The following is a 13227-nucleotide window of genomic DNA, read 5'->3' as shown; positions in this document are numbered from 1 at the left end:
TTTCCTTTTTATTAGAAAAATATCTAGGGATATTTGTTTGTACCAAGGCTTCAAAATTTGGTAAAAATATGGCTCAGAATTATCATTCATACAATACCAGTGTGATTTCTTCTGTGAGTTTATTGGCAGTATCTGTCAAGTGGAACCTCCTTTCTTTCAGGAGTGGACTATGATGCAGATGATGAGGATCCAGCAGTGAGTGGACAGTACAAGCAGAATGGAAAGTCAGATACTCAACTGATGCCACCACCTCCCCCACTGTCTGCCACAGATAAGCAGATTTCGTCTGCAGATGTCAAGAGGGAGCCAGGAACTGGTTCATTGCCTGAAGGGTCAGGTGGATCGTCCAGTCCAAGTGGAGAGATCATTAAGAAAGAAGAGAATACAGGGAGAGATGGAACTGGTAAACCAACTTCCAATGCTCAAACTTCTGGCATCAAACAGGAGCCATGCAAGGAGGAGGCCAGCGGAGAGTCAGAAAGTTCAAAAAAGGTATTTACATGTAAAATTTTGTTTGTTGTGCATAAGGGAATAAGCAATAGAAATGGGATTGCAAAACACCAATCTTCAAACTCAAAGAAACTGTCTGGAAGCCACAAATGTAACTTTTGAGAAGTCGCCCACTGGTACAAATGCAAAAAATGGAGGTAAATGGAAACAATAGGGACTATAAATTCTCAAAAAATGTCATTCCTAGAAGTGATAGCCGCAAATACTTAGGTGTATATTTAACCAAGGATTTAGGGTGGGGGCTAAACGTGGAGTACATTTTTAAGAAAGCTTTCAAAACTCTTCATTGGGTGATGAGAAACCTCAAAGGGAGCGATAGAGCAACTAAGGAAAAGGCATATAAGACCCTGGTAAGACCAATGTTAGAGTATGAATCTACGAATCTCTTGTATGGGACCCTCATGAAGAAGGTCATATCAAAAAACTGGAACAGATACAAAGTAAGGCTGCCCGATATGTACTAGGGAAGCATAGGAGGATTGAGAGTGTCTCTGACATGTTTAAAACGCTGGGTTGGGAACCTCTACCAAGTAGAAGAAAAATAAGCAGACTTTACGGAATGTTCCGTATTCTGAATGGGGAGAAAGCTTGGGCAGATCATAGGAAAGAGGCCGGGAACCCAAAATTTTCTTTTCTAAATATAACAATTGTTGATTGGAACACCTTACCTGCAAAACTATTCGAGCCCTTGCCTAGTAGGATGCATACTTTTAAGAAAATATGTAGGGAATATATGTAATAATTTGATTGACGTGTGATGTAAAATTATATGTAACAGCATTTTTATTTATTTATTTATTTTTCTTGCTGATTGATTGGTGTTAAGAAGATTAGGATTTTCTTGCTTTGTGAAAGAGATTTATTTTTCCTTTAAGAGTACTTTTGTTTAATGACTGATTTTACCTTTGTGATTATTTGGGACTTGTGTGCCACATGACACTGTCTATATGCACATGTGGATTTTAATTTTTTTAAATTCAATCACACAAAAATTATTTGCTTGGACCAGACAAATGCCAGAATTCACAATGATGAATGAAGTTCAGGTCATTAGATATTGCAATTAGTCACATGCTACTCCATCACTTATTTTTAATCATGAAGTTTGGAAGTGCTTAAAATGTTAGAGTACCCCCCTCTTAAGATTCTGATATAAGGGGTTTTAACTGACAACTGCAATATAACTGAGGTTGCATTTGAGGTAAGGTACTTGTATGACTAAATTTCAATTCTTACTCTTGATTGTGAAGTATTTTGGCTCTTCCCTGAGCTTGTTTTATGCCATTTTAAAATGGTAATTGCACTTCTGAGTATTTTTGTAAAAATTATTAACTTGATAGTACAAAGTATATTTGTAATTGGACTAAACAGTTGTTGCCAGATGCTCAAATGATGAGTAGCATCACCGAGATCTTTCAAGTATTACACTTAATCAGGCCCAACACTTCATACTGCTGCTTAGGCATATGCAGTGTACATGGAACTCAAGATTCCCACTAAAGAATACAGAGGGTCTTTCAATTATGTTTTGTCCATCTTCCACCCATTAGCATTAGCGTACCACTATTAGAGTTAGGATGGAGTGGATGGCATCTGCCTGTATCAAGTTGGGGCGTATTAGTATTTTTTAATTAAACAAGTGTACAGTTGAATCAGTACTTATTCAAAGTAATGCAAACTCTTTGAAAACATATGCACCAGCTTACCCGGTGGAGTAATTTTGCATATGTTGTGCAAAATATAAAACTTAACTTTCTTCCTGGAGATAAAAATGACAAAGGTGATGCCAACTTCACTACCTAGGCTAAATTTTGGGTGCATTGAGGATTGATTTGTGATGTTTACAGTTTTTCTTCTTCTTCTTCATCCGTGGGTTTAAGGTACTCATTTATAGACTTGCCATAAAACCCTTACCCTGACAACTAACCTGGTGTTCTTTGTGCTTCACTTGATGAGTTTTGGTGGATTACTAGAAGAGGGCTAGAGCAGTGCCCAGTAGATATCAATCAATGTCATTTTCAATTCTTTCTTTCCACTAACTGACTGGTAGGCTTACTAAAATGAAATTCAGTATATTTGTATTTATGAATCTGGAAGCTAGCATTTTAAGAGGCTAATAGTAGACAATTGTCCACTATTTTTTCTGATAAACTTCAAAGGAATGGCAACAATGTGCATCATAGCTGGGATAATGTGTTATGTAGTAGCATGTGAAATGGATATCTATATATATGAAACCTATTTTTTAATTATCATATTGAGGGGTCACAGAGCCCAATGCTCCATGAATAAAATTTTGCAGTCACGAAGTGTATTTGGAAAAATAATTTGCTGGATATGATTTTACTCATATAATTGATTGTTTATTTGTCAAACATACATTATTCTTTCTGCGCATTCAGAAATTGTGTATTAATCACTTAAATCCTTTCCTTCTGTGTGTGGTGACAGGATGGAACTTCAATGAGTCGGAAGCTGGAAACTCCTTTAGCTGCAATGCTACCATCTAAATACGCTGGCATAGATGTGACGGCATTATTTCCTGACTTCCGCCCCGACAAAGTTCTTCGTTTTTCTAGACTTTTTGGTCCTGGAAAAGCTACATCTCTTCCTCAGATATGGCGTAGTGTCCGCAAGCGTAGAAGAAAGCATCGCAAACACCAGGTGTCAAGAGTTCAACCTGCTACAGGTAACATAGAAATTAATATTAATGCTTTTGGAATTTATTATTAAAGGTAGCCCAAATAATCAACATAAATATGTGGTTCCTGGCATCAAATTTATGTTATGCCTCTGGACACCCCCAATTCAATTGAAGTCTTAGTATTTTCTGGGTACCTTTTCTCAGAAACACAGGCAACGTATGGAATGGAACATGAATCCTACTCCGAATGTAAGGTTTTAACATGCTGTAGGATTTAGAACCATGTGAGCTCTATATGTTCCTGCCTCTGATATACATACTACCTTTAGGTATTAAAATGTTTGTTGATAGGGTGATAGCAATACTTCTGCCAATAGCACAAGTTTCTAAGCTGTGAAATTGCTTCTACCTTAATACATACTACCATAGATATCCCTTAGATAAGGACGTGCACAGTAATGTCATGCAGCTGACTGTGGAGGAGAGGCTTCCCCATTCTCGACATCTCCCTCTATCCATCTCTTTTTGCCTCTTTCTCAAGATTATCTCAACATTATCACCAGCTTTTACTCTCTATTTATTTAATCTCGAGTATGTCAGTTTGGCAGTTTTTTCCATTTATTTACCTCCAATGTGCTTGTCATATTTGCATAGTGATTTGTATATCTTGAGGAAGCAAAGACCTTGTGTGTGCCCTTGCTGATTGATAGTTTCAGTTTCCCTTCCATGCTGAGAAGAGATTTGCCACTACACTATGATGTTCACTTTGAATGTGGAGTAGCTTCAATAACCTCCACCTGCTAGCAGCCAGAAGGTTCTTTTCAACACCAATTGACAATAAGTTATTGTCATAAGAAAATTCATGAAGTTACCCATATTTTTTTATCACTGTACTTCGTGGTGGATCTTTCTACTTTGCTTCTTTTGTACAATTTAAAGTGCTTCTGTTCACATGAATTTTTAATGAACCCACTCAATTTATTAATCTGTGTAGAATTATGTGTAGATGATGACACTGGGTAATCATTCATTGAAAATGTTTGGCAAGGGTAAAATGTATCTAGAGAATATAAAAAATCATGACTAAATGAACGTAAGCCATTATTAATATTGACTTTGAAGGAAAAGATTGTTAATAACCTGAAAATGTTCCAATCCATAGCATCTTCTAATCAGTTTGCAAACTTAATTGAGGGAATATGGAGAAACCCAAATATGGTCCCAGTTTCATATATTCACGAGCATACCATCAATATAGTTAGTACTAGAAAAAGAAAGCACATTACATTTTGTAGCAAGGCTAAGAATTTATGATTTCAAATCATCAAGTAGCTGATTATATCAATTATAATTTCTGAATGACAGTACTAGAAAGCTATTTGTGGTCTATTGAATCTGGTGAAAGGTTGATCCAATTGGTTGAAAAGGCTTGCTAAAAGTAAACATCTTTGTATGTGTGTATATGTGAACTTTTGGAAATGCTCATTGCAAACAACTAAATTCAACTATTTTTTAGTTTACTCTCTCACAAGGTCCTTGATTTCATGAGGAAATCTTACTGTAGAGAAAGCCCTTAAAGTTAACAGTTTGCATTTTGTAATTTCCCGTAATGTCTGGTAATCATTATATCCTTTGGCATACATTTTCCTGTAAAATTCACTTATTTTTATCTCCCAGCGAACCATGAATGAGGCATTTTCATCCAACACCATAGTAATATTGACTTTTTTCATTGCATATTTCAAATTGAGGGTTCATTAAGTAAATTATGTTGTACAGAAATACTCAATGGATAAGCTCCCTGCACAGTTATGCTATCTTTATTGTATGTATCCCTTGTAATTATATTTATCAGTAATTATATTCCATGTCAATTGCTTAGGCTCAGATTCTGGCTCGGACCAAGACTCAAGAGGTCAGACAAATGGTCAGAGAGGGACACGTGATCCTTGGGGAATGCAATATGCACCTCCTCCACCATCTAATGAATGTGCTTCTGATGATGAGGTAAGTTTTATTTATTACAATTCAAATATCAAGTTCACCTCAATTTATTTCATTGTCATTTCATATTGGATGAAATACATTGCTGAAAAGTAATCAATTTAAGTGTCATTTAAATGGAATTAATTTATTTAAATGTACTCCATTGTTTTGAAACCTCATCTATTAGCACTCTCTGAATTTAAGCTTTTTAGAACATATGCACATTGTATAGGATCATGGAACTCACCATTGGAGTGGGTGACAAAGGAATCGAGAAACCATGGACATAGGAAGAAAAAGAAATAAATTGAGAGGAATTTTGTTTAGATTTTCCAAGCATAAATTTTAAGAATTTGAAGTTATAATATAGCTTGTTTAATGTTCAAGTTCATATCCTTTTTTTATGCTGCGTAATAGCATTTTACCTGACAATTTCCTTAGGTTTCACTTAGTTTTTGGATTGCTATGGGGATACATGATAAAATATTTAGAATATATAATTCAGAATGATATATATTAAACCAGATTCTAAAGGCCACAGACTTATTTGTTTCCTAAATGGAGCTCCATCTCATAACTTGTGTTTGATACTCTGTATTTGTTGTGCTAGTATATAATGCTCGTAATGGTTGGCATTATATTTATGGAAGTTTTTGTTAGTGTGCCAACAAAATTCCTTTGATAAGAAATCAGGACCCATGGTAATGATGTGGGTTTTCAAAGTAAGAATTAAGCATTTTACAGTTAGCTCAAACCAAGAAATTATTATGTACATCAAAATTAACCTGGGATCATATTCAACTATTGCCATGATAAACTATAATTTGTTTTACATTTATACTTCCATACTCGTGCTTTGGTATTGATCCAGATATTATTGAAGATTGAATTAATTGATTAACAGGAAAAGTTATTGCAAGCCAGTGAAGCTCGTGGTGTAAATGGGGGTCAAGAGCAGGGTGATGGAGCGGATATGGGTCCAAGAGTTGCAGACTGGCGATTTGGTCCTGCACAAATTTGGTATGACATGCTTGATGTCCCAGAGACTGGTGAAGGCTTTAACTATGGATTCAAGCTGAAGGAAGAGGTAAGAGCAAATCTGCTACCTTACAAAATATTCATCCTATATAATTTATGCAATACATTGCTTCTAAAGAACTTGAATGCCACGGTACAAGAGTTATATTTTGTTTAAATTAAGTTGTAGCTTTTTCTGATGTTGATCTTAAGTCAATGTGGGTGTGTCTTAGGTGATTTGATCCATGCTAATCTGCTTGTACTTAAATCCTATGTTGAAATTTACAGATGAAAATTCTAATTGTAGGGAATATTATTAGCATGGTAAGGCAAATTTCTGAATGCTAAGGTGAAGATAAACATATAGTTCCAAATTAATTGTAATCATAACATAAATATGTAAAGTAGAACAACATTTGCTATTTGTGGTCAGTGAGGATGCTCCAACTTTCTGATTATGGTTACAAACTGATTCATCAAAAGTTATGTGAATCTGAAGTTCATTGAATAAATTATTTCAGCAAAAAATAACATAATTTCTACTATTATGTGTGTGATGGTGATATATGTATACTGTTCATATATTTTATCAATAACCCACATAGGTAATGTGATTTCTAATTGCACAATATTTGTAAGTAATATGCTTTATTTACTCTCTTGCTAATTTATTGGAAACACTGGACCCAGTCTGATGTATTTTCCAAATTAGCAATATGTGCAAAACTAGTCAGGGGAATTCAATGGAGGATGAGGTTAAAGAGAGGGGAGGGTCAGATTGGCTGGGAGACAACAGTTACAAGGTAGCCATTGCCGAGGGGTGATACTATGAAGACAGGAGGTGGCAGTTACAAATTGGATGATTACTGTTGTTTGGTGCATGCATTGTAGGCTTTATGAAAGTTCATGGTATTTAGAGAGTTTGGGTGGATTAAGCAAGAGGTAGATGGGGGAATGGACCCTTATATTAGTCTGAGTGAACGTGGGGGAATATGTTCTTATTTAAGATGGAGATAGAGGTGTTTTTGCTGTGAAGAAATATCTCCATTTGTTTTAGGATGTCGATTTTTTTGCTGAATTTTTGTAAGTGTAGTATTCTTGGTGTGAACTTTGTTTAATGGTTTGATTAATGGAAGTGGTTTGTGAAATGGAAGAGGGATGTTTGTGGGCGAGGGCATGTTGGTGCCACTTAATCCTAATATACGAGGGTGATTAGAAAAGTTCTTGGAATTAAATAGAAATAAACAACTTACCTCAGTGAAACTCAGTGGTTTTAATACATAGACGATATCTTTGCTATATGGACAGGCACTGATAGACAGAAAATTTTATGAATAACCTAAATTCCTAATTCGAAAGTATCAGTTTCACTTGTGAGAAAGAATAAAATAATCAAATAAATTTTCTAGATATCACATTGTTGGGAATGGGACAGGACTTTGCAGTTGCAATTTTCCAGAAAAGCACCACCACAGACCCTTCAACTCTCGCCATCACATATCGCACAAGCTTTCCACTTTTCATTTACTACTAAACAGACTGTTGGCCATTCCTCTTTCCAAAAGTAATTTTGTTCAAGAACTCAAAACGATTAAAGATTTAGCAATGAAAAATGGCTACAAAGAAAATTGAATTGAATAGATACTACAAAGAAAACGTTCCTTCAAAGCATACAATCTTTTGTTCAAGCCAGTTAAAGTGGAGGAAATAGGTTACAAATGGTGTAACCTATTTCCTCCACCTCCCTTATTATGGATTGATTTCCCAAAAATTAGCCAACCTCTTTCCTAGAGAAAAATTTCGAATAGCGTTTCACAATACAAATAACTTAAAATCATTTTTGAATACTACGAAAGACAAAGTTGGGAAACAAAATAAACATGGCACTTCTAAGTTAACTTGTAAGGACTGTAGTGCTATATATATAGGTCAAACGGGGAGATCATTAAAAACACGGGTGGAGGAACACAAATGCTGTTTTAGAAACTGTGACCTCAAGCAATCACACTTCGCCAAGCATCTATGGGAAGAAAACCATGGGAGTGATTTCAACCCAGAACTGTTACACAAGAGTGAAAAAGGAATGAGGATGGACAAGTGGGAAGAGCTGGAAATCAGAAAGAATTAAAAAACCGGTCATTTGGTTAACGATTTATTGTTTGAATACCTCTCCCCAATCCTGGAAGTACCCCTTTCCTTCATACGAAGACCCTACAACCCCCCCCCCCCCCCCCGAATTTGAACCCACCAATCACCTTTCCTGACGATTAACACCCCTCTCCCCCTTCCTATCAACGCCGATCGCAACCCCACTTTTTTCCCGTCCTCCTCCTCCCTCTCTCACCCACCCCTCCTCTCCCTCATGAATGGTATATAAATGGGCGGCGACTTGATTAATGTGTATCTGATGATGATACTTTAGCATTGAAACTAGTTGTATGTAAATAAAGAACAGTGGAAATATATATTGTGTTCCTCATTTAATGTATTAAATCACTGCTTGAATCTCAATTTTATCGATCTTCACAAATCACTACATGGGAACAACTACTGAGAAACATTTACCCCCCAGATCTCTTCCCAGAGCACTGAAGCATTACATGTGTACTCATTAAGGATTACTTATTACGATAGGGGAAAGTCATTGCGCTTGTGCTGACGTCTGGTATTGATTCTGAGAAACTTTCCAGCTACCATTGTAGAAGTTACAGTCCTACCACATTACTCTGCAATTGTGCACAATACTCTGTGGATTTAATGCATTCTTGAGCGTGAGAGGGGGGTTTAAATGGTTAAGGCAGTTCTTTAGAAAAAAGAAAAACCTAACGAAGTTATAAATAGCTAATTTGTAATTATAATTAATGAGAAGGGTACTGATTTTGGAGCCGACCATGTCTTAATAGATTAGTTAGTGCCAACAAGTATTTTCCTTTATATTTTTTAGTGTGGAAGAGTAGATGTTTCTGGCATGTGTGTGTGTAGTTTTAATATGTAATCCTAGATCAGAAATTGAACTTACCAGACAGCTTCAAGCATACCTGCCCAGATTTCAATTAATACATTTTTTTGGACTTAATTGATTTTTTTGAATTAGCTCAGATATTGCCTTGGAAATTCATAATAATAATAGAGTTTTACGCATCCCCCATTATACATTAAATCTAACACAGCTAATTTCCATTTTTTTGAAAGCTTCTATGAAATGATGTTGATGGATACATTTCTGTTTTGGTTTTAATCTGCATGTGATTTATAACTGTCTCTGTTAGTTCAGTTAAACAAACAGTTTTTAAACTGTTTGTCGCCTTATTCATCTGAAGTTGACTGCAATGCCAAGAAAGCCAATGTGTTGAAAATACTTATAAGCAGGTGAAACATTGAACGAAAAGGTGTTCATCAATGTTTTCACTTATTTAAAATAATTATAAAATTTTTTTTAAATCTTCCAAATCATATGAACTTCTTTAAAAAAAATTGTTTTAGAGCTTTTATGAGTTGTTTAAAGCAAAGCAGTGATTTATAGCTCAACTTTGTGAAATTGTATTTTGAATTGTTAAAAAAATCACTTTCACACAATTTTTTAAGGTACTACCAGTTTTAATCCATAGGCAGCAGCCTCAGATCAATTTTTTACATTTCCATATTCATGGATATATGTGAATAGCCCGCACCTTTCTGCCCCCATGAGTTGTGGTAGCAGACAGGTATGGGTGGGTATGAGACTAAAGGACTTATGTCGATTTGTATTTGTGTAGGAAGTGGGTGATTTAAGGTATGGGAGTTTGCCAGGGAGGTAAGAGGAAGGTTTATTTATAGGATAGTAATTCTGGTAAAGGTCTTAATGTGAGCATATTAAGGAAACAACGCTCCATCAAAAAAAGATAGAGACTTCTATAGGTTACTTAAATAATGTTCACTCTATTTTTAAATATTATTGTTGTTTTTTTGTGTCAGGCAGATGATGTTGCTTCAGATGGGGAGGAGAAAGATAAAGATGGGATTCCAGAGGGTGCCTTCCTTATGGTTTCACAACTTCTTTGGGAAGATGAAGTTGTTTGGAATGGAGAAGATATCAAACACAAGGTAAATTCATATGTTGGATTAAATAGTGAAAATAAATGTTAAGTTCAGGTTTGGAACTTTTTTACACTTCAAAAGATCTCTTAATACACTCGGCAACATTTCAAAATAAATGGTTGTACATTTCTCTTAGATTTGACTCTAGAATTTTTTCAATGAGATGAATATTTCATATTGCTACATTCTGTATACACCAGGAAGAATGAGAACAGCTGTGATAAAAAATGAAGAGATTACTATATTTCCTGTTCAATGTTTTTTAGCTTAAGAATTTGGCATGTATGTATTTTTATTAATTTGGCAAATCTATTTTCATGTTCTGAAATTTTGTCAGATGAATTATGAAATTAATAGTGGTGAATACAGAAGAACTTACACTGTCACATGCTGAATTGTGCCATTATTTACCGGGGGCATAGCTTAGACAACCCTCAGAACCAGGCTTTCAGATTTTTTGAAAGGATTGCAATCAAATCTCTAATTCATGAATCATTTAGGTTCCTCAGGCCATGAACCTATATCTCTAGTGGCAGTAACTTGCTTCATTCGGAGTGGAACATACCTGTGTAGTGTTATGTTCCTGACCATCCTTCTCAAGATTCATTGCCAACAAAATTAAATTCTGGTCTAATGACTCATCTTTGAGCAGTGAGAAATTACTTGTGGTTATGGTTAAAGTGACTTGTAGAGTGAAATTCCTATGGTTTTGTCTGTGCCTGATAATACCACATCTTTCCTTATTGTGAAACTTCATGAAGAAGAAGTCATCTTAAAGGAGTAATTGATTACATTTTATTTTAATGACTATTCTCTAACTAAGTCATTATGAAATTATCTACCTTGATTATTGGTTTTGAACGCATTCATTTTTCAGGTCTTGCAGAAATTGAGTTCAAAAAATAATGCAGCAGGTTGGGTCCCTAGCAGTGGTAATCGCACAGCCCAAGCATTTAGCCAGCCAGGAAAGGGAGGTATTCCCCAAGTCATTGGTGGAACTGTACGCCTTGGTATTGGCTCCATGGGGAGTGTTGGAATGAGTGGTATTGGGGGTGGACTTGGAAATACAAAGAATCAAAAATCACAGCAAATGTAAGTGTTCTGGATCATATTTGCAGGCTTTCTTGTTGCATGATGTAATAACGTGTGTTTGTTAAATGTTATTTGCATTGTATAATACTGGAATTTCATGGTATTATTACTATTTTTATTTCATATCAAATATCTACATCTGCCATTTTTATTTACTATATGAAGTATCATTACAGGCATGATTGTACTTGTTTTATAAGGATAATTTATTAGTAATAATCAAGTAATGCCAAATTTAGTGATTAATGCATTTTAGCATGAGAAAGTAAGGAGAAGTTCAGTTGAAATTTTGAGGTTTTCAAAAATCAGTCTCCCTACCAAATTGTTAATTATTTACAGGAATTTAGAAAAGCATGGATTTCCAGTGTCCTCGTTAGGTGATTAAATGATACAGTACTTATTGTAATCTACTTCCATATATGCACATGCAATCTATTTCATTTGATCATTCTCTTTAATACCTGTCAGCTCTCTTAGATTTTTCTCAGAAAACTTAAAATTTTTATTTTTCCTGAATTTTTTTATTCTACAAAAAATATCGCTGGGGGCAACAAAAAACCATAAACCATAGGAAATAAAACTCACCAGGAACTTCAGCATACGAAGGTGCTTGGGTGGGCTCAGTTTGAGCCCACATCATTTGAAAATAATGTCACCTAATCCAGTAATTAAGTTAATATTTTTTTTGTTTACTCATGTTGGTATTTTTTAGTATTTGTGTAATAATGCCATGTTTCTCAATATCTCGTACAGGAATCTAACTCTGAACCTCAAGCAGCAGCAAATGGGTGGTGGGAATGGAGGAGGAATGATGGGTCTGGGGGGTGCATCTGGTGGTGGGATGATAGAGGATGGCCTTGATGATACATGGTATTCCATCTTCCCTGTGGACAATGAGGAGTTGGTGTGGGGGAAGTGGGAGGAAGAAGTCATTTGGGATGCTGAGAAGATGCCGTACATTCCTCGGCCCAAGGTCCTCACCCTTGATGCGAATGATGAAAACATAATTCTTGGCATTCCCAACGATGTGGATCCAGCCAGAATTGCTCAGGTGGGTGATGATTTTCTTTAAGTGCTAACGTTTCTTTGTACTTTGGATGATCTAAGTGTTTAAGCATTTGGAGATGTAATTATTTTTCAAAACTGCATTAATAATTCCAAGAGTCCCTTATCTAAAGATCCTTTCATTGTTTGATGTACTGACTTTTCTTGGAAAAAAATTAATTTATAATTTTCATTTCATGAATTATCTCTAGTGGAATATAGGGTTAGTTTTATCAGTAGCGTTTTGAAGTCTTGGAAGTTTTGTTAGAATTATAAAGCTGGAGAAGGAATTTTTAAAACTATTTAAGGGTTTTATACTAAAACTTGATTCTGGGTTCTCTATTCATAAAATACTAAGATAAAGTAAAATTAAAGTTAAAATGAGTAAAATAAAGTTTAGTTGAAATAAGGGCAATACAGGTAATCATAAACCATGGCGTTTTGTTCACTCAAATTCATAAAGGTACAATCATCTTGTTTTTAGTCAATCTGAAGACAACATTATATGATTTCTCAAATCTTGAATAAAGTAATGTGCCCAGATGCTTGATTGAGTCACACTGAAGAAGTTTTAAAGGTGACTTATTTTAACTTAACTCTCTGCTTATATTATAGGTTATACAAGTTTACTGAGTGTGACGGAAAAAGCTTTTCATATTAAACAATTTTGTTGTTGATTACATGTCATATACTGTCCTAGATGAGAGAGATGTTTATGTGAAAATGGCATTCAAAGTGAAAATGAGTGATAAGAGCTTTTCTTTTATTTGTGTAAACTTTTCTCATTCATCTCACTATGGCATGCTTTTTCTTTAATTTTATGTAAGATGACATAACCTTAGTTGTGACAACACTTA

At 35.1% G+C, this 13227-nt stretch overlaps 1 protein-coding gene across 1 annotated transcript in view; it reads left to right on the top strand.

Moving 5' to 3' along the window:
* Nucleotides 1-13227, top strand: part of Taf1 (TATA-box binding protein associated factor 1) — a 46214-nt gene that overhangs the window by 4116 nt on the left and 28871 nt on the right. The window contains exons 5-11 of the mRNA XM_071589644.1: nucleotides 161-492; nucleotides 2962-3199; nucleotides 5037-5161; nucleotides 6045-6227; nucleotides 10112-10240; nucleotides 11112-11326; nucleotides 12080-12377. Coding sequence (XP_071445745.1) covers nucleotides 161-492; nucleotides 2962-3199; nucleotides 5037-5161; nucleotides 6045-6227; nucleotides 10112-10240; nucleotides 11112-11326; nucleotides 12080-12377 — 1520 coding nt within the window. The remainder of the gene's footprint in view (nucleotides 1-160; nucleotides 493-2961; nucleotides 3200-5036; nucleotides 5162-6044; nucleotides 6228-10111; nucleotides 10241-11111; nucleotides 11327-12079; nucleotides 12378-13227) is intronic.

The sequence above is a fragment of the Hetaerina americana genome, unplaced genomic scaffold (genome assembly GCF_022747635.1).
Source record: "Hetaerina americana unplaced genomic scaffold, ioHetAmer1.1.p SCAF_4, whole genome shotgun sequence".
NCBI classification, from domain to species: Eukaryota; Metazoa; Arthropoda; class Insecta; order Odonata; family Calopterygidae; genus Hetaerina; species Hetaerina americana.
This window is presented reverse-complemented; position numbering and strand designations above follow the sequence as displayed.